General features: G+C 39.8%; 1 protein-coding gene across 6 annotated transcripts in view; it reads left to right on the top strand.

Annotated features, from left to right (window-relative positions):
• Positions 1 to 26,949, top strand: part of MVB12B (multivesicular body subunit 12B) — an 83,189-nt gene that overhangs the window by 13,333 nt on the left and 42,907 nt on the right. For 5 of the 6 annotated variants that reach the window (XM_075184817.1, XM_075184821.1, XM_075184819.1 and 2 more), the window contains 4 exons: positions 15,139 to 15,246; positions 15,352 to 15,448; positions 16,212 to 16,341; positions 19,947 to 20,075. In XM_075184817.1, coding sequence (XP_075040918.1) covers positions 15,139 to 15,246; positions 15,352 to 15,448; positions 16,212 to 16,341; positions 19,947 to 20,075 — 464 coding nt within the window. Of the gene's footprint in view, positions 1 to 15,138; positions 15,247 to 15,351; positions 15,449 to 16,211; positions 16,342 to 19,946; positions 20,080 to 26,949 lie in introns of those variants that run through there. The other variant, XM_075184822.1, reaches the window with a different exon arrangement.

The raw sequence follows: 26,949 nt of genomic DNA on the forward strand, positions 1-26,949 counted from the left end.
TCCAGAGTTGTAAGAGAGTAGGTATAGAGTCACCCAAACAAATAGTAATCGTGTTTTTAGAGACGGGTAGGTCAAACAGTTGTTAGGGAGGGGTTGGCATTCTAGTGATTTGTTCAGGAGGAAGAGTGAATTTCCAAAACACAGAGTGTATCATTGAGAACAGCCGAGATGCTTTACATTCTATAAACTGACCAAACTTTGTTGATAGTGGCAGAGAGCGTGGAGGGGGCGGGTTTTGGCAATTAAGCATTTAGTTACATTTAAGATGTGATTTATAAGGTTTTTTTTTTGTGTAGTTTAGGTGGTGTCTGGGAAGAAGGGAGTATAGAAGGGAGTCGGGCATTTTTAACCTGTGTAATTAATTTAATAAGGGTATTTATTTGTGGCCAGTAAGATTGTATCTTTGGACAACTCAACCAACCGTGCAACAGTGTACCACGCAATCCGCAACCTCTCTGACATCGTTCTGTGGAAGTTGGGAATATAGTATGTAGACAGGAGGGGACCAGATACCACCTGTAGTAAAACTTGTAGGATTTTTTCTTTTATTCTAACTGAAATTGATGACTTGGCTAGGTTAGTTCTAATCTTGACCATTCTTTTGGAGTCGGGGTCTCCCCAGTGTCCCGTTCCCAAGCCAACTCATGTGGCTCTTTGTCTGACTGATTAAAGTTATTAATCAGTTGGTACAGGGTGGATATTAGGCCTCTGGTAGTGGGAGAGTTGCGGCATAGAGTTTCCAAAGTAAAGCATTGGTCTGATGGGAGAGGTGTCTCTAGGGAACGATGAAGATGTCGGAGTTGGAGATATTGATAGAAAATCTAATAGTGCAAGTCAAATTGTGTTTGTAAATCTGAGACTATAGGTAAAACCTCATTGGGTCTAGGTTACGAGAAGTCTTGATGACAAAACAGTTAAAAAAAAAATACATTTATTAGGATGATCTTAATGTCTACTAAACATAACATCCATTTTTACAGTTGATCTTGATTGCAAACACATGTTATAGCATGTATACGCGACTGTCATCACTAGCCCTGTACCTGGAGCAAGAGATATGGTAGAAAAACAAGTGACCTTGAAATGCCCAAAGCTTGGTTTGGACGTGGCTGTGTGCGCTCGAGTCTTGCACACCCTTACTGTACATTAGCTACAGGAGAGCTCCCCTTCCTTGCCCCGTTCAGTCCCAGAAATTGTAGGCTGTAGTAAGTGTCCTTTGCGTACATAGATGCAGTAAGCATTGCTGCGTTTATTGGCGTATGTCACGGTTCTGGGCGTTTGCATATGATATGCACAAAATCAACAGAAACGTGCCTTGATGTATCAGGCTGAGAGTTTTCCGTCGGGTTTGAAAAGTGGAGATGTTTCCTATGACAACCAATCAGATTCTAGCTATCATTTTGTGGAATGCACTAAATAAATGATAGCTAGAATCTGATTGGTTTCTCAAACCCGTCGGAAAACTCTCAGCTTGATACATTTACCCCCAGAGCTCTTCAACCCTCTCGCTATCCTCTCACTACAATGGAAATAACCATGATTTCTCCCTTCATTCTGTTCTTAGAGATGACATGCAGCCTTGACCCTGCCAGTTTAAAAAACAAAAATTTGTGTGATCACCTGAATATAGTTTGTGAACCTCCTTGAGAAGTGACCTCTCATAGCTGCAAAAGAGTGAAACGTGTTTCCATTGCATCTTGCTTTTATTAAAATGATTTACAGGGCAACAGCAAAATTTTAAAAAACAGTAGATGTATTACAACGAAATACAATTTGATGTGTAATGTCACAAATGGAAAGAAGACAATGGGGTCACGGAAGGTTTAATCACTAATGCTTTTGCAAATGCATTGTTATAGAAATAAAAATCATATTTACAAATACAGATCAACTCCGCTCACACTGTACACCCTGCTTTCAAACATGTCTTTGTTTTCTTTTGACAGACCTAACCGTAGTTGTTAATTCCACAGATGCCACTTGTAGAGGGCTTTCCTTGTGCATGTGTTGCCAGTATTTTGGACTGCTGGTGGGGTGTTTGTATTCTTGTGCAAGCCAAGCAGGCTGTCTAGATTCGGGGCACAGTGTACCGCATACACTCAGAGCCAAGTTCTGAACTGTACAAGGACTAGAGTCCCAAAGCTGGTTAGAGAGGCCAGGAGAAAACACTTATTTAACGGAGGTCATCTGGGGACCGATCACTAGTTTTTGATTATTTTTTTGCAACAAATGAACTCAAGGCAGTGGCCTGAGCTTATGGGTACTCTGTGTTCTTAGAAATGCAGCTCCTGCAATTTTAATTCTCCAAGCACTATTGTTTTTTTTTCTATTATATCTGGTGTCTACGTTATAAGTTGTATGGCATATTTATATTTTATCCTTTTAAAAATCTAGAGAAGTATCTAACAATTTGTCAGACATTTCTGTGGGTAGCAGAGAGTCTAAGAATGTACTTTGATATACTTCAGTGCCTTGTAATGCCTTTCTGTGTAACCCACATCGCCCCAGTGACTTATCCTGATGATCTTCTCTTTATATAGACATGGCTATACTGCTGTGCTATTTATATTCTCCTGAAGCCCTTTTACTACACTGTATGCACAGAGCCACTCATGTCTTCTAGGGGAACATTTCTCCTGATTCTTAGATGCCAAATAATATATGGATTGTTATTTGTCTTTCCTGCTAATTATTAATAGATGTTTTATGTTTTCGAATTGTTTAACTGAAAACCTAATTCACAACCACGACTTTGCTAGTTTGAGTTATGGTTGAAATGTCAGCATTGTGTTATACAGGGGGGTTTACAATTTTCTGGAATCCTATTCTAAACTATAAATACTAATGAGCGATCATTTCTTAAACCTGGAAACATAGATTTAATGGCAGAGAACCTATAGACCCAGCTGCTATGTCCTTATCGACCCAGCTGCTATGTCCTTTTTTCAGTGTATTTGTAGGGTGGTATTCTGAGACTATTTTTTTTTTTTTTTCTTGCATTGTCACCTTTTCTTTTACCTTTCAATCCCCACCTGTGTACTGGTAAAGTGTAAACTTTGTATCAACATGTTTTACAAGCATTTTTATCATCAACAAGCTGTTAAAATACTTTCTGGGCTTTTCAGGTCTTGTTTAACGTTGAACAAAGCGCTGCTTTGTTATGTCTTTTTATAATTATTTTTTAAAAGGACAAGTCTGCACTTAATTCATCTGCTGATCACTATATGTATAAATCAGTCCAGCTGGATCAACCGCCGTTAACATGAGCGTATATATATGTCCTGTCTAGAATGGTCTGGTCATGCTGGACTCTGGGTATCGGTAGGAGAAAGAAACTGACATATAGTTGCTCAACAAGGCCCATTGTGGCTTCAGTGGGAACATGATCTGTACTGAGTATTAAATAATAATAATAACCTTTTATAGGGCACCACGGTAATTACAGTCTAAAAGGATAAAACAGAACTATAACCTGTATAGCACAGATACTGTACATTTTACAAATCTAGGACAAAGTACATATTTGTTAGCAATATATTCAGGAGAATTGACTAATGTTTTGGGTTAGATTGCTGTGATTGTCAGGAGGGTATTTTTTTGAATTGTGATGAGCTTTATAAAAGTGCATTGGACTCTGCATCCTATGACCTCGAACTCTATCCCACATGTTACAATATACCTGTTTAATGTATAAAATTACATTTCCCTGGAAACAAGAAATTCAGGGTTGCTTTTTTTTTTTTTTTTTTTAACTTTACCACAAATAACAGAACCGTTCTGGTCGCCTGCTGAGGAAGCCATCCTGTCAGATACGTGTACAACCTAACTCTAAGCAGCTTTTACAGCTGGTTACAGGCGTTTCTGGTTGGTAGAGGGAGGTGTGTTAATAATAAAGGTCTTCTCAGGCAAACATTTATCTGAAGTAGAGAGAACTTATGGTGAGGAAAATGATTTTGAAATCTGCTGACTTCCATTTTATATAGGCAATTGGTACTAGATTTGTTTTCATGTATATTCAGTTTCGCTCTGATATGCAGTGCTTGAACCATTTTGATCATTAGTAATAGGATCTGTGGGTGGTTTTGTGTACCAGCGAGACTAGCCAAAAATTATCCAAATGTGCTGCGCAGATGCTGTATAGCGTGGGGGGAAAAACGCCAACATCTAGGGTTATTGTAGGTGATCTGAATGATCCTTTTATTAATTAAAAACTATGAAATAATATGTGTGTTATGAAGCCTTTCAACACAGTCACCGGGCCTGAGTCATTATGGAGAGCAAGGCATAAAAAGAGTCAATTTATTCTGGACAAACCATGTTACAATGCAAGGGGTGCAGATTAGTATTCTGTTTTGCACATAAGTTAAATACTGACTGTTTTTTCATGTAGCACACAAATACTTGATGGCTTGATGTTTACACAGACATTTAAAGTTGATCTAGGACATGCTTTGCCACAACTATAAATCTGTCTCCACATTTTAAATTTACTTCCCCCTGCAATGCAACATGGTTTTGCCCAGGTGCAGTGTTACTCGTTTTTTTGCTTCTTAATGACTTGGACCCACGATGTCTATAAAGATTGCTTCACACAATACATCCTTACTTTTTTTTTTTTTTCCCCAGTTTCCAACACTTATATATACACATTGATGCGTGCTCTGATATGGAAAATAATTCAGCCTAACAAAACAATTTGTCTCGTACATTTTCAAAGGACACCAGTATGTCTGGAACTATTTAATTCTCTCTCTGAATCTGCCATCAACATTCCAGCGCACAAGATAGACATTTGAAATATTTAATTTTATTACTTTTAAAGACAAAGTGTTTCTTTAATTCTGCAGCCATGCATATGTAAATATCTATGTTGTTAAGCCTTTCACTAGAGAGGGCAATATGCCAGTCATCTTTAGAATGTGGAACTGTTCAAGAGTCTTAACCTAAAATACAAGGTGATCTACTATGAAAAGACATCTTTTAACACAAATATATTTAGAGAAGTTCCCATACTTTTGACATATAGGTAAAGGCAATAGAGAAATGTTACATTTTTGCAATATAAGAAAAGGGGATCCAAATGAGAAGCCACACTCACCTTATGTTATAAACAAGTGTTTTTCGATCTGTGACAGGATGGACCACCTATGCTACCCTGTCTGTTGTTTTTGGGAACCGGCAGGGCTTACTTTGCCACCGTTCCCTTTTGATATCCCAAATGCGCCCTCTTACCGCAGTAGGAGGGACTTACAAATGCTGCCACCACTGGACTCCTATACCGGCATCCAGAACCGGGTTTCTTCTGGGTAACTGATGCTGCTAGCGTATTTCGTTGCTGGTGTACCAGGACTAGTACTCCTGACCTCTTGGATCAAGGATGCTGTGGATGGATCCCCCCTGGCCTATCGCACTGACCAGGGTAGTAGGCAGAGCGGTGGTACCGGAAAAGCTGGGTCCAAACCTCAGGACAGCCGGGAACGGATTAGATTTGGGGTCTAATCTGTAGGTCACAGGAATACAGCAATATTAAAGATGTTTCCAAGCAGGTCTTTGAAGCAAGATGTTTATTTGCTCTTACACTGGTTAAAGGTACCAGTGTTCACTCAAGTCTGATGAAATCAGAAGAACAAATTTTCAATACAAGCTAGTGCCTTTTTCTACAGTTTAGATACAGGCTATTTTTAGAATCGGGATGTAACCTGTTTATACAAACATGTATTTACATGCATTGCAAAGCCAACAATATTTACACTTATCTATGAAATTCTAGAGACGCTGTGATGTTCACAATGTTTAGAAGGGTTTGAACACTCTGACAAAAGGCCACACAGTAATGACCCCCTGCTGGGCCTTTGACAAGAGCAGGTTTTTCCTGCTATCAGACTCCCTCCCCATAGGCCTAATTGGAGGTTTCCAATAGCAACCTTACAAACCCCAAACAATGACCCTTCCATACAAAACATATTCCAATACACAAAACACTTTGTAAACAAAGGTTCATTGTATCAGATATATAAATCAGAAATAAGGCATTTGCTTTAGAAAGGTTAAAATAGAAAAAAAATAATAATTTCTAGACTGGTCTCAGAAGGAACGATTTCCTATCTCAAAATATACACAACATCAAAAATAAGTACATGTGCAATTATATAAATAAGCTCCCTGCGCTATTTCCTTTAAATACATTTATACCAGAAGTTATTTATCAGTGATCCAGTCACTCGATCCTTCTATAAAACACTGGGGGTGCTTCTTGTTAGTTTGTCACTGAAGGGTAGAGGTTGACCTGTTTTGATAGAGCTTATAATCTAATGGGTAAAGGGCACAAGACAAGAGGAGTGAATGTGGCTTAGAGTGGAGATTCTGACAGTTGTTGGGGTGTATGTGTAGTGGTGGGAGTCGAGTAGGCTCTTATAAAGCGGTTTCTTTTCATAGAAGGTTTAAAGTCAGGGATACAGCCTGGTCAGGCTTGGTAACGGCACAGGAAAAATCTTGTAGGTAGTTATTGGAAACAAGTGAAGTTACAGTTAGTGGTAGATCTAAGAGGGCATGAGGTAGAGTCTTTTGAGATGAGGTTTGAAGGGGGTGTTGGGGCTTTGAGGGTAAGGAATTTGGATTGTATCTTGGAGGATATGAATAGGGTGGCAGTTGGACAGAGCCTAGGTATGGCTTAAAGAGATGCATTGTTCAATGGTGTTGATTTGGTCTTTGAAGTAAGTAGCAAATTCATGGTGCATGAGGCAGAAAGAGGGAGATCGTGCAGGTGGACAGAGAAGTGAGGTGGCAAAGTAGCATCTAGAGTTATAAGACTGGGTAAATGTTGGATAACTGTAAGTAAGCTTACTTGTCAAGTGAAAGGACCGTGTTTGATGAAAGTGAAAGAAGTCTGCGTTTGGGCAAGACTCCAGTGTACTTGGTAGTGCAGGGGCAGTTTTGCATGTAGTGGGTCTGTTTGGTGTGCCAGGGTAAACATTTGGTTAGCCGGAGACTGTATCTGGTAACAGGAGCCGTGTTGAGTTTTTTATTTTTATTTTTTAAAGGTAATTTTATTAGTTTTTTCAAAACAAACAGTGAAATTGACATATACCAAGAGATAAACATGGTGTATACATATAAAACTCCAAAATGCTTACTCTCAATAAAAAGAAAGGCTTGGAGTCATTATCTATAATCAGGTATGATATACATATGAAGGTAAAATGTTGTTTGTTTGTTTTTTTTTTTAAAAGGGAGGGGGGAGACAAACAAAAGGGAGGGGAATGTTTTAGGGGAGGGAGGGGGAATGTTCTACTCATTGCTTTATGTATCAGATTACATGGAAAAAGAGCGTGAACCCTGGTAATTTTATGAAGGGCAAATTAAGTTAGTCCTTTCCACTTCCCATATGTGTTAAAGAACCTTCTTAGACCCAGCGGGGATATTAATCAAAACGACAGATACTTGTCAAACGGTTGTTAGGGGTGGCTCAGCGTCATAGTAACTCGTCCAGGAAGACCATGTTTTTTGGAAGTTCACAGGTTTGTCTTTGAGAAAAGCTGTGATGCTTTACATCCTATAGATTGACCATACTTTATTTATAGTGGCTGAGAGCGAGGGGGGAGAGGTATTTTTCCATAGGGCGGCAATTAAACATTTAGAGGCATTTAATATATGATTAGTTTTTGTGTGAAGCGACCAGTGTCCGGGATCTGTCTAGGAAGAAGTGAGTATAATGGGGACTCGGGCATTTCAACCTGTGTGTTGAGTTTGTTTTTTATAGAAGGAGGTAGATCAGAGCTGGAGAGGGTAATTCATATGAGGGAGGAGTAGTTTTAGTGAGGATGAGGTGGATAGAATCAAGAGTGTTTAGGTCTTGCTGTGTGCGTTTAGGTGCAAGGGGTGGAACATGAGGAAAGGAAGTTGTGGTCAAAGAGTGGGAAGAATTTAGTGATGGCGCAGAAGTGAGACGAGGGTTAGAGATTAATTTCACTGGGAGAGACTAAAGGAGGAGGTAATCTAAAGAATTTCTGTGGCAGTGGTGTGGTGGTTAACAGAAATGTTGAAATCACCTGGTATGAGAGTAGATGTGTTAAAGAATAGGAAATAAGTGAACCAGGCAAGAAAGTTATCTAGTAATTGGGAAACATTGACCCAGGGAGCTATAAATTACAGCAACACAAATGTGGAATATGGAGGATAGACAATGGAGTGGACTTCAAAGGAAGAGAAGTAGAGGGAGGGTTCTGGAGGTATGACCAGGAGATGCAGTGTGGAAGAAGTAGAATGCGGTAACTGCAGCTTGAACAGCTGTCTACGTTCAGATCTACTCCTTATGATTGCGATGTCCATACACTTTTACACATGTGCTGAAAGCAAGTACCCATGTGTATTAGCCAATAAGAAATGAAAATAAAATCTAGTATATTATTTAAAACGGTAGCCATGGCTTCCAAAACTAATCCATTGGAACAATAATGGGTCCTGGCAAATATTTTTTTTTTTTTTAACAATTATCGGATTTCGTGTTTTCCTGAGTTGTTCCTTATATTAACGTTATTGGTAACTTTTTGTACTCAAAGAAATTTGTATTTTAGATTTAATTGACATTTATGACCTAGTTGCATCAGAATCTTTACTTTTCCTATCATGTTTTAGTGCTAGTAACAGCATGTAAACTGCTACGAGGATGGAACCCATTGGTTCCTATGCCCCCCCCCCCCCCCTCCTCCTTTAGGGAGCTTGGTTTTTCTGACACTGCCTGCTCCAGTCACTTCCATTGACCACAGAGCCAAGGGTATGGCACTTCGAAAAGGAGGAGGTGAGGTCCCATGTGGCTGCATCACTGAGAGTTCAGAAATGAAAATTGTTATGTGTCTGTATGTTCTAGATACTCTTGGTTTACAAAGAAAATAACAATCCTGTGTTTATTCCTGGAGATGTCCCACATTTTGGAAGATCATCTGTTTCTTCCTCCCAACCACCATGTTGTGACTGGCGACTGTGGCTTACAAATCCGCCACACAGATCAGCAGCTCTCCTGGGTTCTGACTGCCAGCCAGATTACACATGCTGTGGTGCGCTGTGCAGTTCCAGTGGTTTTTAAATTGTAGTGGTGTACAAAGTTACAAGACAGGGTGGTGGTTTAACATTTTAACCCTTTCTACCAGCAAGCTCCTACTGAGAAATGAAATTGATAAGATCAAAGACCAATTGGCTGAAGTAGTAGATGTTTTCAAATGTAAACTTCTGAAATATGTTTTCTTGCTGTAGAGAAGTTTCTAAAGGTGTTTTATTTATATATATATATATATATATATATATATATATATATATATATATATATATATATATATATATATATTTTTTAGTAGGGTTGTTCACTGAGCCCCATGTTTTGGTTTTGGATCTGTATTAAGTTTGGGTTTTGGTTTTGGCAAAACCACCCTCGTGTGTTTTTTGCTTTTAGATTTGTAAAATGCTAAACATAATTTGGCTTTTTTTCTTTTTTGTTCCTGCATTATTATTAACCTCAATAACATTAATTTCCAGTCGATTTTTGTCAAATGACAAGAACACTGCTACCCCTGTTTCTGTGTGAGCAATAGTGCTGGATCTCCTGGGGAGGGTGGTACTCATGGAAATCCAAAACCCGCAAGATCCGACAACGCAATACTGATGTTTTGCCTCTATTCAGATCCGACTAAGCGGGAAAGTACCGAGCCTGATCATCTCTAGTATAAAGTATTTATTTATTTTGCAGATCTTTAAATCTGGAACACTTTTTGAGAGTAGATCCATGTTCCTTGTGGGAAAGAAGAGCACCTGAAAGCTTTATGTTCTAATTCCTTGGGTCATGTCACCAGTGTACAGTCAAAGAATTTCTGGGTTATGAGATCATGGTGTTGTGGTATTCATTAGAGGTTTGATAAGTAAGGTTAGAAATATACAAAATATTCCCTGATTGTGTCTTTAGTCATTTGTGTGTCATCAAATTAGTCACCAGGTTTGACAGATTATGAAAAGACATTAAGCTTAAACTGAGGGCTTGGGTTTAAGCACATGTTCTTGGACTTGTAATGCCTGATATTACTAATGATGTTAGGATCCAAACACCAAACTGTTCTTGTGCTATTAGTGATGTCAATTGCTTTCCTTTTGCTACTGACAACTAGTGGTAAACTCCACTTTTAAGAGACACTAAACTACATGATATCTTACTTTAATGTTGCCGTGCTGTCACCTTCTCTTATTAATAGATTTAAATATGCAAGAAAGTAAGGTTCTCTGTGCAGAATACCTTACATCCACATTGTCTGACATTTATAAATGCATATAATATAAAGCTAACTAATGAATGCGTAGTGTACGTGGAAGAGCTTAATGATAGTTGCTGCTGCGTGGTTGGGTCACTTTTGATGCTGTGTTGTGTGGAGATTTTTTTATTTTTGGAAGGTCAAATAACAAACAAAAGCGATATGCAATGTCAGCAAGAAAAAAAAAAACCTCACATAAAACAGGATATAAAATCAACAGAATATCGTAAAGAATCAGTGCAAAGAGGTCAAATTACGTGTATAAAGATTGACCAAAAAAGATGTAAGGGAGAGAGCGAAATGCCGCAAAAAGAGGAGGGCATGACGCGGGAAGAGAAGAGACTAGAACAGAGCAGGAAAGGAAGAAAGGGGTTAACGAAAAGAGGACGGGTATATGTAGTTATAGAGTCAAGTGAAAGGGGAATAAGCCTGAAAAAACGAGCCATGGGCTCCATATCTTAGTGAACGATCTTGATGTCCTATTGATGATGCTGGTCCAGGCGCTGAACCTGCCAAACTCTATTAATAACGGCCTGAAGCGAAGGTGGAGATTGCTGCCTCCAGTCTGCTGCAATTTGGCAGGTAGCTGCCGATAAGATGTGCCTAGCTAACTTGGTCTGGTGTCGAGTCGCCGCGGGCGCCCCCAAGGGCAAGAGAATTTAGGCTCTAATGGTATCGTTACTTAGAGTATCGATTGAATCAGGTATTTAATCTCAGCCCAGAAGTTTGATAATTTTGGACAAGTCCACGATATATGGATAAAGTTGCCCTCATGGGAGCACCCCCGCCAACAGCGATCAGAAGAGTCTGGGAGGAATTTATGTATCCGGGAGGGAACGTAGTACCAACGGTACAATACCTTATAGACATTCTCTTTATTTTAACGCAGATTGAGCTGGAGGCAGCGTTCTCATATATCTCCGGCCATTCCTCGCTCAAAAGAGCTTCACCAAAGTCACGTTCGCAGACCAGTTCATGCAAAACTCTAAGGTCTGAGGAAGGTGGGGCGAGTTCATAGTATAATGTTGAAATAAGGCCTTTCGTAGAGGACTGACGGAGACAAAGATTTTCAAGCGTGGTAAGGGGACAGGAAGAGAGGCGAGTTTTGGCTGTGTGGTGAAAATGACGGAGCTGGAGCAATTGGTAGAATAATTTAGAGGGAAGTTGTGTGGAGATTTATATTCTGGAGCTGCAAACATTACTTATCACCAGCCCTTCTAAGGAATAAGCTGCTGCAGATGGTGAGTATCTCACTGCCCAGTATGCGGAGCACTGAGGCTGTGTGTACACTGGCCCTTGCAATACATTTGTATTAACACCTGTTAAGGCAAGTAAAATGTGTGCGTATATTTATTTGTTGCCGAATATCTTCCACAGCTCTCAAGGTAAAGCTGCCAAATTGTACATAGTTATTTAGTGTAGAAAAAGTAATCCATTAGACCACATGGTGACAAATACTGAAAACATCATTTTTTTGGTTGTAAACAATTGTTTGACTGCTGGAAGGAAACCTCGCCGCATAACGACATAGCAGCAAAACGCATTTTCTAAATAGCATTTTTGGTCTACTTACCAAATAATTTGCTAATCTATAAAAACTGCTACACGTTACGAATCGGACCTGCGGCAGCGCCGAGTGACCCTGCTAGCAAGCCATATTGTGTTTGTGTAAATTTCATGTGTGTTAACTAGTCCGTTTAACCTGTTTTTTATGTCTGTGACAAAACAAGAACTTGTTATTTTGTTGAAGCCTAATGAGTGCGAAAACAGTTATGTAAACTCGCCGTAACCGCGTCCCATTTTTGTTTACAATGTGCTCTAATTGAGCTGAGTGTATGTTCTCAACTCCATGGACGCGCATCAGACACTCTGAAATGAAACAAGTGGAATAAAATACATGTAAGAACGCAGGTGATTACTCAACCTAGCCAACGCTACTTCAAGTGTAGCTGGGTCCCTCGGTACGTTGACGTGTGCATGATGCTACTCTCAGGTAGTTGGTGCAAAATAAACAATGGCTTATTATTGAGCAGGTCACTGTACACTCCCTTACATCCAGTGCTAATATGGGCTACTCATGGTGGGCTCGGCAGACGGCGCAAAAGACAAACGCACACCATGAGAGCTGCTACAGGAGACAAGTACTCCTGGCTATTGTCCCCAATAACAACAGCTACTTGTCTCTGATTGCTTCTGCCAGACAGGGCAACAGCTAATCCCAGGTGTCTCCTCCTCTTGGAGGTCCGGTACCAGTTGTGCCTTTGCAGCTGAATTGCAGTAATTCCTGTTACTCCTCTCCGCATCATGAACTAGCAGGATCCATTATCCTGAGCCAGTGCCAAATCAAACGCATCCCCTCTCCTTGGTTTCGATGCTTTTCCCACAGTTTGGCCTCCTGGGTACTGGGATCAGGTTCCCTGGTGTAGGGGCACCATTGGCTGGACTTATATAGGGGTTACTGGTGTAGGTGACCACCTTATCTCCCACTAAGACCTCCTCCTGTTGGGATTAAACCATTGAATTGGGCATTTGGTCAGAGGGAACAATATATGGTGAACACAAGAGAAAACGTTGAGATCGTACCTGAGAAAGAGATGTTAAAATGGTCCTACTCCCTCGCTGCCACATGAAGACCACCTACACACACGTCATCGGCACCTAAGCCACGGACACTCATGGAAAATAGAACTTCATACCAAGAACAGAGGCACTTTAACTGACCAGCAATGTGATAAGCAGTAAAACCTACATACAGCATATATACAGAATATAAAAAGTATAATATAACACAAAACTTGTCCACATAGAGATTAAGGATTACAATCATATTATGTACTAGGCAGAAGGGAGTCCCAAATATGATGAATTTTAATTACCGAGAAATTAAACGGTAACTAACTTTCCCTACAGATCTACATATAATGTTTGGATGAAAACCATGGCTTTATAAGCCAGCAAAATATATATTTTAACATTTCATGTTGCTTAGTTGCAGGTACAACACAAATATTCACAGGACCAGGTGTGTATGTAGACTGAACCTAATGTTTGATCCGTTTACTCTTAACTGTTCCAAAAGAAATAAAGCTTATCTAGATGTGGGTGTGTAGCCATTCCATCCTTCTCGTGAAGTTGTCTAGACGTTTTCAAGGTGCTTTGTCTAGAACGGACAATCTACCTATAACTGGCAATCGTGTATTCCCCAGTCACCGTTTAGCACTTTTGCATTTGCCAGAATTTCGTGAGCAGAGTGACCGCACTTTTTTCATTCGAGTAACCTTCTGCCTAGGAATGAATAAGAATGTTGTCTAAATCCATATCTTGAGCCAAACCAGTTCACGGCTCGTTAAAAATGTTATGCTCTCGTGGGAGAACATGAACTGTTTTCTTTTTTTTTCTTTTTTTTTCCGAGGTTTTGAACTTGGCTGGTATGTTTTGCAAAGTACATGAAATTATGAAAGTATATAATTTACTAAACACACCAGCCAAGCACTAAACCTCCGGGAAAATGTGGTACACAGCCAATAGCCTATAGCCAGAAGCTTAAGCTACTTCCTACTATTGCATGTGAACAGTAGAGACATGTTTAGAAAGGTAGTTTTGCTGTAGTACTAAATACACAGCCATCCACTTTATTTGGAACATTCCATCTAAAGGCTAGTTCCACTTCCTAAACGGTGCCCTTCCTCTGTTCTGGATGGAACTCCTGATGCAAGCAGACTTTCTTTTCTTTTTGCCTCTTGTCCACTGTCAGTTTTGCTCCCTTAACTCTACATTTCCTACGTGTTTGGTAGAGCAAATGCCCCTGAACTCATTTTGGAGTATATATTATAATGAGTTTAATTGTGGTAAGGGTATAGTTTTGTTAGAATAGATGTTGGGTTCTGTAAGACCAGTAGGCCTTGCATATGATTGTTGTCAATTCCCTTTGCTACTGAACTTCCTATGACTCTGTTCTTTAGTCTCCGCATAATAAAAATCAAAACACCAGCCACTGCCAGTGTCCTCACACATAGGTCAGCCTGAGTTAGTCAGTGTGACGTAGGCATTGGTGTCCAGTCACCTATTGCTCTGTTGTCCAGTCTGTGTGGCGTGCTGTGCTGCTGCTTTGAAGGGCCACAAGTGTTAAACACTATGGTATTTCTCAGGGGCCTCAAAGTGTCCCTTTACCACTCAAGAAGCCATATCTTTTGAGATGAACATCACAATATGTCATACTTGTGCCTTGACTTCATAAAGCGTTCATACAGCCACAAATGTAGGTATACCTATTGTTGGCTAGTCAATGTGTTGAGAAGACGTAACCATTTATTCACAGACTAACCTGCCATAATCTGTAAATGCACTACACTCACTCTGAGATATTACGATGACTAGGAAGAGGACCACACACACACACGTGACCACCTCTCCTTTAATGCTGGCCAGCTCCCATTTTAACATGTACATGGTCTGAAATATTTAACTTTACAGGTATTTGTTTTTTTTGTGTTCTGTAAAAAATATATACATTTGTTTGGAGACAGAAATAAATTCACAGGGGCCTGTTAAAATATTCTCAGACAGTAATGTTTACTGGGAACCACAAAACATTGCTGGACCTATTAGACGACCTTGGTCTAAGGATTCGGCTGAAGCATTCTTCTTGTTTATTTAAAGTTGAGTTCCAGTAGCACATTTCACCAGACAAAGCTAGTGGACAACCACAGGTGATTATAATGCACATAAAAGCTTTGTCATCTAAACATATGACTTGTCTTTGATACAGGTACTGATTAATTTTTCTTTTGTCTGCTTTTTCCAGCTCTCTTCCTTAATATAAGCTTTCCTTTGTCTCCTATAACAGGTTTCTCAGACGACAGATGGCATGGATGCAGATCTGTGGAAAGATGGTTTATTTAAGTCCAAGGTGACAAGATATCTTTGTTTCACCAGAGCCTTCTTGAGAGAGAATGTGAGTTTTAAATGCTCCCATTTACTTTGGCAGTTTTCTTTTTTTGGGGGGGTTTTTTTCCCCAGCATATTCACCTCTTTCTTTTTTCGATCCTTCCTTCCACAGAGTCATTTAGGGAATGTCTTGGTGGATATGAAACTTATTGATATAAAAGACACATTGCCCGTTGGCTTTATCCCCATCCAGGAGACAGTGGATACACGTAAGTCCAAGCAATGTAACAATGCATGGGGACTGTGTCCACTCGGTGGCGGCCGTGTAGGACTCGCAAGGGAAAAGGAAGAATGCACGTCTCCTGTCGTGCTCCCTCTAGTGGTTGTGTGCTGCGAGTGTACACATGTCCACGGCGTGTGTAATTGTCCTGTCTATACACTGCCTACCTGTGTTCCTATCGCCCCCCCCCCCATCATTTTTAGATCACCATAAATTATCTGCTTGTTTATTCCTTGAATCCCTGAATTGTTTAATAAGAAGTCCGAGACATTGGGGTATATTTGCTAAACTGCCGGTTTGAAAAAGTGGAGATGTTGCCTATAGCAACCAATCAGATTCTAGCTGTCATTTATTTAGTACATTCTACAAAATGTCAGCTAGAATCTGATTGTTTGCTATAGGCAATATCTCCACTTTTTCAAACCCGCAGTTTAGTAAATATACCTCTCAGTGTTATTCATGTTGTCTGGTTATCCTTTCATTACATTGCTTTCACTTGCGTGCTTGTCTTTGCCTATATGCTCTCTTGTGGTCACTTGCAAACAAAGGAGATCTACAAGCTGACTACTGTAATTTCTCCTTTTACATATTTTGAATGAGTCTTGCAAAGCTGTATGTTTTGTTTTTACACTGGGTCTGGCCTTTTTCCCAAATTGTAAATAATTCCCCCCATCCCCATTTTTTCTGGTAAGTTATAATACAGTTTAATTTACTCTTGCTATAATGTCAGTTTGTGCATTATTTTCCTGCAGAGGAAGTTGCCTTTAGAAAAAAGCGTCTGTGCATTAAGTTTATTCCACGGGACTCAACGGAAGCCGCCATCTGTGACATTCGCATTCTGAGCCGTTCTAAACAGGCCCCACCTCAGTATACATTTATAGGGTGAGTTCAGGTGCATTCTCTTCACTGGTCTCTACAGTGTTCCCTATGTATCAACCCCCGTTATAACACCAGTCTTGCCTACCGCAGGTATTTTCTCTGCACAAAAGCACAGTCCCTCTCTCCACCTTCTCTGTAACAACAGCTTTGGCTTTTAGTTTAAGTGACTTGCTTTAGAAGTAATAATACAAATGTTTAGCTCAACCCTTTAGAGTAGATGCCCACTTTTGGTCTAGCCCTGCTAGTCTTACCTACCCCTGGAAGCCTCAAGGCTCAGTCCCACCATGAGACAAGTGCGTCCATGTCTCTCCCATAAATAGAGGATAAGCTGGAAAGAAAACGTGGTTTTCACACCCTTTACAGGACCAGGTATATCCAGTTAGGTTATATTAGATGTGTTTTTAAAGCAACCCCCCTCCCCATTACAGGTGTATGTAGTTGAGGAACAGATCTGCCCTACGTGAATCCCCCTCACACAAGAATCTGATTATATACAGGTGGAAACAGGTTTACTCTTACACTCATTTCCAGCCCACTAGTAAAACCACCAGTCTTTCCAGATATGTAAAGTAACTTTTCATAGTAGTAGTTTTCTCGTGGTCCTTTTCACCCCAAGGATGTCCTCATGACTCAAAGGGGAGGTGCATTACCTAGCAGAGGCCAGTCCAGGCAATGTCTTGTTATCTTCTGAGCATCTATTGGCCATAAGATCAGTAGGGTCTTGAATGACTCCTTAGTTTTCGTAGGAAATAGTCTCCTTTTACCTCTTACTTGGGTAAAAGGCAATATTCACCTTCAGACAGTTCATCAATGCAAGTCACTTTCCCTCCCATGTAACAGTCAAGACCCTTACTCTAAGGGGCATATTCAATTATGATTCCGGTCCGCGGGATCGCGCCGGAACGGGCCGCGAACTTAATTCACGGTACCGCTATAACGTGGATTTTCGTTCGCAGCCCATAGGGTTGCGTACGAAAATCTGCGTTATTGCGGTACCGTATTACCGCCAATAATGCGCACTTTCCGCGGTAACCCGCATTACCGCGGACCGGAACCCTAATTGAATATGCCCCTAAATGTCATATTTTGCGTAACGGCAAAATACCGAATAGCTGTTTTGAAAGTGTTTGGGGCTTGGAGGCAATTGGCTGTCGGAAAGAGATCATTAAAGGTGCTGGAGGAGGTCCCGTGGGATAGAGGAACATCCCTTGTAACGGAAAGGGTGGTGTGGCAGAGACATAGCCACAGATGTCTTGTACTATTTATAAATTCATGTAATGGTACCCAGGACAATGCTGCTTATATTGTAAGTGTTATATGTCTTTAGTTTTTACTAGCAGCAATTGTACTTGCACTATGTAGACTATAAATGTACTGCCACCCTGTTTCAGCTGCTATTGTTTATTAATAAATGTTATAATTTACCAACACATTTTGCTTGTATATAAAATAGTATTATGAATGTTTTATTTTTTTTGTATTGTTTGTTTTTCTAATTTCATGGGGCAGGACACAGGTGGACACTGGGCAGAATAGGATGACTTGTTCAGTGTAGTTAACGGATACACCTTAAGTTGACAACACTCTGCTCTGAAATGAAACATTGTTAGAATTTCTTTAAATGTGGATATCACTTATTGGTATCTGTGTCCTAATGATGGTAAATGCTAACCAAATATGCGGTTGTCTATCCCCTTATCTCTAATAGTCACTAAAGTGTTTATATTTATTACAAATGATCCTGAATGTGTTTTTAACGTTTGTCAAATAACACTTTGTCTTTAAATGGTTAAAATAATGCCCATTGTATTTTGTTTTTAAATGTGTTATTCATTAATTACATGTTTAAATGATTTGGTTTCAATTTAACTGCTTGAAGTACCCCTTCAATCTGTCTAATGTACCATTTGGGTACGAGTATCACAGGTTGAGAATCCCTGATGTATTTATCCAGCAACTCGTTGTTATTGTATATTTGGCATTATTTGTATCAAAGTATTAGCCAAAGCCACATTTTTCTAGACCAGTCATGTAAATTGCTACTGTGGAACAGTCAATTTTCTGTTAACTGGCAAGTTAGTAATTTTGGATGAATAGTTTTTTAAAGCAGCAGTTCCACATAGATGTTTTTTTTTTCTTTAACTATACCTTTTAAGCATGCAGTCTTTTTTGTTAGCTAGCCTCCTACAGATCATTATCTCCTTTTCAAAAGTTCTCCGGTTGGCACACAAAAATGGCTGACAGATGCAATCACTGTGCCACACAGGCTATCTGCATGTGATGGCAGAGGCAGAGAAAAGGAGGACATCAAAGTGCAGACAGAGAGGGCCTCTCTGTGCACTACATCATGTGTTGTGTGACTGTGGTTGCCATGGTAGACCACAATCATGAATTGTAAATCATGGCAGCCTATAAAAAAAGCAAAAAAAATAAATAAAACAGATCAAGCCCCCTCTTTTATGTTTTTTTGTGTGTGTGTGTTTTAAGTATTTGAGTGCATTAAGCAAAAGAAAAATATCTACACTACTATTTTAGGTAAATATCTAAAATGGTAATTTTTGTGCCATGAACATAGTATTGTCACAAATTTATCTTGATTTCAAAACACACTTGTATTGTTTCGTAATATATATTTAGGGAGTTGAGCTGTATTTTATCATATGGTTTTCCTTGTTGATGCCATTATTCATTAATCATAAACATTGAGATGGATAGCTTGATTATTGAAAGCTTTTTCAGTATTTGTTTCCTTCATTTAAATAGGAGTGACACTTTTTTTTTTTTTCCAGTCTAAACAAATCACATAATTCATTTCATTTGTATCTTATGTATTATTTCACCTTCTTTCTCTTCTTTTTCTAGTTTCGACCTACCCGTTAACCTAATTGTTCTTGTCTGCAGCAAGCATGCTTCATCATTTACTAAATCCCTCCTCTTGCCAATACTAGTACTTTGGTGGTGCCCTTATTGAAAGCCTTAGAGACACTGTGTTGGATCTGCCCTGCTACTGAGATTGCCAGGCAGCATTGGTGTTAATCAACGGAGGACCTGGCTGTTTCTGAGCTTTGGGATCAGGCTAAAGAGAGACTTGGGTGGGGCTCCCAACAGTACTCTTATTGGAATGAAGGGCATTTAGTAAACTACTTCAAACAAAAAACTCTTCTACACAGTGTACATTGTCTATCACATTAAAGAATTCACACCCATTGTTTTCCAGCCTTATAATTTTTTTACACAAATGCCACTTTCTGGACAGGAAATTAATATACCAAAGCTTGTACATGTGAGCGTTTTACCATGTGCCCATGGCTGCTGCTCTATGCCGTGTTCATCTGCATGGTGACTTCAGTAACTAGGAACAATAATAATAATTATTATAGATTCCGTAATATACAGCAAGTTGTCTGAAGAAATACCATGGGTATACAAGACATATTTCTCATAAGGATCAGTAATCCTGTGATCATTATGTGGGTGAATGCAGTGCACAGGCCTATGTACACTTCTTCAGGGAAAAAAATCTGAATGTTTAGTACATTAAGCTACCATATTTATCTGCTTTGCATTTTGTCCAAAAACTTATTTTCTGTTTTATATTTGCTTGAAAGGGAGCTGAACAGTATGGGCATCTGGTACCGAATGGGAAGGGTCCCACGAGCCCCAGAATCTCCACAACCCTCAACACCTTCCTCCCCATCTGCAGTGGTTACATCCGCATCTGCTCCAAACCTCCCAAGGTAGGTACTTGTGTAGCTCTTTCGTTCGAGCCAAGTGTTGCTATTCGGCTTGGATATAAAACAAAAACCGCTATAAAAACAAAAGTTCTTGTCATTATTCTACTTAGATATTTGCTGTCTATCACTGAGGCAAGTATTGATATTAGGCTTGGATATCTTTGAGAAGGGACAGAATCGTGGTGTAATAATGACAATAACTTTTTTTTCCTCCTCTTGAGGAACTATTTAAATCATTAGTATTTTTAAAATAATTTAAAATGTGCAACTTTACTTTCATATGGCATGTAACAGTACTTAAAGATGGCTGAACTTTAGCTCACTGCCCTACCACCCACATAAGCATCTTCTCACAAATATAAAGCCATTGTAATTTTCCACTGCCTACACAGTAGTAAGCTGGGTACACACTACAGAAAAGTTCTCCCACCGTGATATCTTTAAGGATTTTACCAACGTTTACCAGCATACCGATTCATGTGTACACACTTACACGTTTTACACGATTTACCATCAGATCTGTGCTCTTCATCTGTCATAACCATCGGCTGAGAAGATCGTGACTCTGTGCACTCTATGGAGATCTGTATACACTGCTGGTTGTGAGTGCATACACACATATGTTTAGTCCAGTTATAAAATCAAATAAAACGGTGCGATGTGCTTTGGCACGATAACACCTGATCGTTGGAGCCTACACACTAATGCGATATCGCACCTAACAGTCGTTTATCATGTGATTGGCACGATAATCGGGTAAAGAACCTGTAGTGTGTACCTAGCTGTACCGAGGAGGGTGACCACACCAAGGACACAATTGGTTTTGAAGATCTACTGAAATACCACATCAGTTTAGCTGCTGGACCCAGTGAGCTCAACTTATTGCTGTTGCCATCTCTGTTTTTACTTTGGTGATCTGTATTGGCAGCAAGTGGGCCAGGAGTCCAGAAGTGTGGATGATGCCAAACATACATACTGGGCACACAGCTAAGATACTCCGAACTGCTGGATACCCATACAGCACAAAAGTGAAGCCTATTCCAGAACGGGAATGAGGTTCGGTAAAAATAAATGGCGAAGGACTGTCATGGTTGTCAGCAACTGATTATCTTAAGATTTCTACAATAATTAGTTCATGTTCCAAATCTTCTCCTTTAATGGTCTCTCCTCGTTCCAACCGTGACACACCAGCTGCACAGAACTGCTAGTCGGCACTGGCAGCTTTTAATATTGGTAATTGATAATGCTTCACAATTGCAGTAGCCACACAAGTTCCTCATTGCCAGCTCCAACTGTTCTTCAGCTACCTCATGTGTGTATCCATTGTTCCCCACATCTTAATAGTAACAAATGACCTTACACTCTAAGAGATAAACGTTTGTCTCACCTCCTCCGTTACTGAAAGACTTGTGCCCATGGAATACTTTGATTATGGAACACAGTTTACTGTTGGGCCTTTGCATTAAAAAAAAAAAATGCAAATATAAAAGCCAGGGAAGCTGCATGCGAAACTCATTTGACATGCAGTTAATTGCGTTCACATGTGGGTATGTGTTCATTGGTAACAATGGTTTAAATATTTGACCCGATAAGTGCACAAAATGATGCTAGTTGCGTATAAGGTTTTAATGCTGCAGAGAAGTTAATCCACCGTCAAAAAAGTGTTAATTTAGCCAAGCTGCAGCAATAAATGAATAGCCTTGCTTTGAAAAAAAAGTTTAATTTAGGGAAATCAATTTAAAAATTTAAACCATCGCCCTATATTAAAATTGCTGATATATTCGTTTTCTAAGAGTGAAAACTGTAAGCTTGATACTTTTACCTTTAAATAGGAAGTTCACTGTGACAGGATGGACCGCCTATGCTACCCTGTCTGTTGCTGCTGGGAACCGGCTGAGCTTACTTTGCCACCGTTCCTTTTAGTTATCCCAAATGCGCCCTCTTGCCGCAGCAGAAGGGGCTTACATATGCTGCCACCACTGGACTCCTTACCGGCATCCAGTACCGGGTTTCTTCTTGGTAACTGACGCTGTGAGTGTACTCCATTACTGGCATGCCTGGGCTGGTACTCCTGACATATTACTATGGATCAGGGGTGCTGTGGATGGATCCCCCCTTGCCTATCGCACTGACCAGAGCTTCAGGGTAGCAGGCAGAGCGGTGGTACCGGAAAAGCTGGGTCCAACCTCAGAAACAGCTGGAGAACGAATTCGATTTAGGGTCTTATCTTCAGGTAACAGGAATACAGCAATATTGAAGATGTTTTCAAGCACGTCTTTGAAGCAAGTGATCTTTATTTGCTCTCGCACTAGTTGAAGGTACCAGTTATCCGGTCAGATGAAACAAGAAGAACATTTCAGTGTACAAGACAGTGCTTTTTATACTGATTTGGACACAGGCTATTTTTAGAATCAGGATGCAATGTGTTTACACAAACATGGATTTACCTGCATTGCAATGTCAACAATATTTACACTTATCTATGAAATTCTAGAGATGCTGTGATGTCCTGCATCTGGTTTTCAGATGCAGAGAATCTAGGAGCCAGTCTTAATTAAAAATTCTTGCCTTCAATGTTGGACCTTCACACGTCAAAAGATCTAATTAGCCTGGGCCACCTCTTCAGACAGTCCAGAATACACATTCCCAAAGAAAGGTACAAACTCCAAACAAGTCACTTCCCCACATCACAACACACGAAAGACTTCCATCCACAAAGGCTTATTGTATCAGATATATACCTCCTGAAATAATGCATTTCCTCTAGCAAGGTTAAAGAAGAAACAAATTTCTTCCCCTGGTCTCAGAAATTAAAGATTCCCCTTACCAAAATATACACAATATCAAAAATAAGTGCATGTGCAATTATATAAAGAAGTGCCCTGCACTATTTAAATAAATTTATACCAGAAGTTATTTATCAGTGATCCAGTCACATTCACTTTTTAGCAACTCCCAACTATGGCACTTTTCCCCATACCTGTAAAACAAATAAGTTTGCACCCAGCCTGCTATAATGAATTGATAGACTGCATTCTGAAGCCCACAGGACGGCTGTCTCTGCTGTGTATAGCCATGTAAACGTTAAAGCTAGTTTGTTGGAAAAATGCAGTCTTTCAACGCCACTACTACGTGGAGATTTTATTTAGAGAATAATTCTTATGTTTGCCTTTCTTGGTAAATATACAGTAACCAGTTTTAGGTGTACTCAAAGATTAGCTATATATTATCGCATGTCTTATGCAGCAGTGTAGGATAACATCATGTAAACTTGCATAAAAAGACTCATTATTCATCATTGAGCGGTGTAAGCTAGCTTGGAAGGAAGACACTATTCTCCGCAGGATTAAATTGGCATCTCTTTCCTTCTCAAATAACATGATTCCTCTTGAACTTCATATCTCTCTGCAGTTTATGGCTTTGCAGGGAAATTGAATCAGTTTTGTTTTACTCAGCAAATAAAACAAGCGTCAGAATAAAATGTATTGTAATCTGGTTGAGTTAAAACGTACTGTGTTCTCTGGAATAATTGAAAGTTCTATTAATGGCGTACGGTAAAACCTGTCTGTCTGCAGATGTATGACACAGCTCCCCGTGTCTGTAATGAGCGGCCGGCTTCTCTGACAAGATGTTTATGTCTCTCTGAAAGTTATCATGATTTTATGAGCTGCATGTGAGACGGATCTCCTGCGCCACTTATCATGTTCGAACAGTTATTGTGAGTGAGGAATATTTACTAGCGTTCAGTAGCTGGGGTTTGTGGGTATATGAATGTAGAAATAATAAGAGTGATCTATGTGACAACCTTTCAACAACATAGGCCTCTGCTTTATAAGTAAAGAATTCCCATGCTACAGGTTACATATCTCTGAGCCCCTCATTTAAAAAAAAATCCTGAGCAACCCTGGTTTATTGAGCTGATAGATGTGTTGTGTCCTAAAAAAAGAAATTAACAATGCCCTCCCTTGTGTACAAAGGCTGCCACCGACGGGCTCATGTCTACTCCATTGTGTCTTTTTTAGCGATTACAAATGAGCTAGTGGTAGATCCTTACTGCAAATAGCTTGTTCATTCTCAACCAACATGCTCGATTGGGTGGAAGTCTCTGGCTAGGTGGCTGCATTATTTCAAATCACTATCATATCCTTGGATCTAATGAAGGAGTTTTGTAGCCTCGTGGCATGAAAGGTTAATTTGCTGAAGTAGCTGAATGGGTACATTTAAGGGATGTCCCTGATGGGCACTTATGTTCACATATCTTGTGGCATTCAGATGTTGCTTTATTTATATCAAGAAATCAACCTGACCTGCAAAAACTACCACACTGTTATACCACCATTGTTGGTGCTTGATGGGATGAAAGCATGGCCAGCACGGTGGCTCATTGGTTAGCACTTCTGCCTCACAGCACTGGGGTCATGAGTTCGATTCCCAACCATGGCCTTATATGTGTGCAGTTTGTATGTTCTCTCCATGCTTGCGCGGCTTTCCTGCAGGTGCTCCAGTTTCCTCCCACACTCCAAAAAACATACTGGTAGGTTAATTGGCTGCTATCAAATTGACCCTAGTCTCTGTTTGTGTATATTAGGGAATTTAGATTGTAAGCTCCAATGGGGGCAGGGACTGATGTGAGTGAGTTCTCTGTACAGCGCAGCGGAATTAGTGGCGCTATATAAAGAGCTGATGATGAAGCATGGGCTTGTGTTTTTTGCCATGTCACATCAGAGCAAGAACCAGGATTTTTATTTTACAATCCCCCGGTGTTTTGTCTTCCTTAGTCCACTATATAAGCACCTTCTTGTTCACATACCCCTTACATAACATGACACAACAAGCTGTGCATTCTGATATACCGATCTCAACACCACTGCTGTATTCAGTTAGTGTTCATCCCTTTCAGAAGTGGTTTCCATCCACATCATGGCCACTGGTTATGTGGCTTGTGGCTGGTTGTCGATACACCTGTGACACTACAGTATATGAGAACCCCAGCAGTAGTGCTGTTCTCGATCATTGCACACTCTCGCACTGTTGGTGCCTTCTCACCTGCTTTAAAAAAAACATTGTGTGCACTTATGAGGCTGTCACTGATTATGCAGGCCAGACATACTTAATAAATTGTCTGCCAGGTGTACAGTGTCTTCAGAGAGTATATTAGATTAACATGTGCCTAGGCTCATGCTTTAGTAAGTCACAGCTTCATTATGTAGCATAGATTCCGCCTTGTAAAAAAATATTTCATAGCTTTTAAATAGTTAAAAAGTATGGCCATATTTAGCATACAGGGTGTTCTTCACTAGGTGCTAAAGGTTGCAGTTCAAAAACCATGTTGAGGTTATTTTACTAAATGTGCTTTATCTGCTTAATCCCCTTCCCCTCTAGTTGCCAGTTTGTGACCTAGGTTGTCTGTTACTCCCTCTGCTTTGTGATTGACAGTCCCAGCTCTGCAGTAATACTTGGTAAACTAGTGTATGAATGTTGAAACTGAAGAATTTTTTAGTGTATTTGTGGTGGCCGAGTACTGATGGGATTCCTTCCCTTACCTTGTCCTCCAGACATGAGTCAGGTTCTTTTTTTATTCGGACATCCGGTGGTCAGGAGATAAATACTTCAATGAAAGGGACAAGGATTGGACAAATAACTTGGGTTTATTAATAATGCGGTAAAGATAATTTTGGTAAGCAACCGCGCCACTGACCCCTTCAACTCAATGGTAATGACAAAATATTAATTTGATCAACATAGAGCACAATAGCATTTAATATATAATAACAATAAATAAATTTTCAGGTAAATCACATAACATTAACATCATCTAAAACATTTGGTGCACCAATATTATCCCTGGTAACGTTACCATATCTTACACTCAGTCCTGGGTTGAACTGTGCACAGGAATTTAGTAGAAGTGCTGCACGTGGTTTGGGCCCATAAATTACTTTTTCACCCAAATAAACTGATGATCTTTTGTATTACAGTCTCTTTATTTTCTCTCCTCTCACACGGTTCTCAGTACATAGCTCAGTCTGTTTAGTGTGATGTCACAGATCTCTATACTGCTTATTTGTTTTCAGTACTTTCCTTTTTACTCACACCTCTCTTTGGCTCACTTCTTATCTTCTTCTCTTCTTACACTTACTTCACTTTTAATCTGCTTATATATCACTTTGTCCCATTTTCATTCTGTCCCTATTTTTCTCTCTCAGTCTATGCAGACACAGGGATCTCTCTCCCTCAGAAGTCTAGAACTTTCCTCTTCCCACTGCCTTCTGGGAGTTCACAGTTATTACCAAAGTCAGTGGACTTGTTGCTATGCTGCACACTCCTCCTTCCTGTTACTCCCGGCAACCACCAACCACTCCCAACTGTCACTTCTCCCTCAAGAAATTTTTATTTATTTTTTTAAATCTTTATAAACACTTTTAACAATTAACAAATTAAAAACATATAGATACACCCCAGGGTACTCAGATTTTGGGGCACCACATTTTTTTAATTGGTTTTAACGGTGCTTCCGTCTACCAAGTACAGAATTACAAACTGAACAACCGAAGCAGACTTGCCAAAAACTGTTCACATTTCCAAAATCTGATTTCATTCTTTGGCATACTGATCTTATTTAGGGAAAACATGCGTGGCAATTTTTGACCAAATTGCCAATATGACTGTATGTATGGTCAGCAATAGAGTTCTGCAAAAGGCTAAATATCACTATCAGTTGCCCAGAGGAGACTTTTATAAATATCTACAGCTTAGACATTGTCTGACTTCACCACTGCTTAAATACCTGTCTGTAAGATCCCCCCAGCATTATATTGCACTAAATTGACAAAGGGAAATAATAGAGCTAGTATAACCCCATGGTATATTACTCTGA

This window comes from Mixophyes fleayi, chromosome 9 (genome assembly GCF_038048845.1).
Source record: "Mixophyes fleayi isolate aMixFle1 chromosome 9, aMixFle1.hap1, whole genome shotgun sequence".
Lineage (NCBI taxonomy): Eukaryota > Metazoa > Chordata > Amphibia > Anura > Limnodynastidae > Mixophyes > Mixophyes fleayi.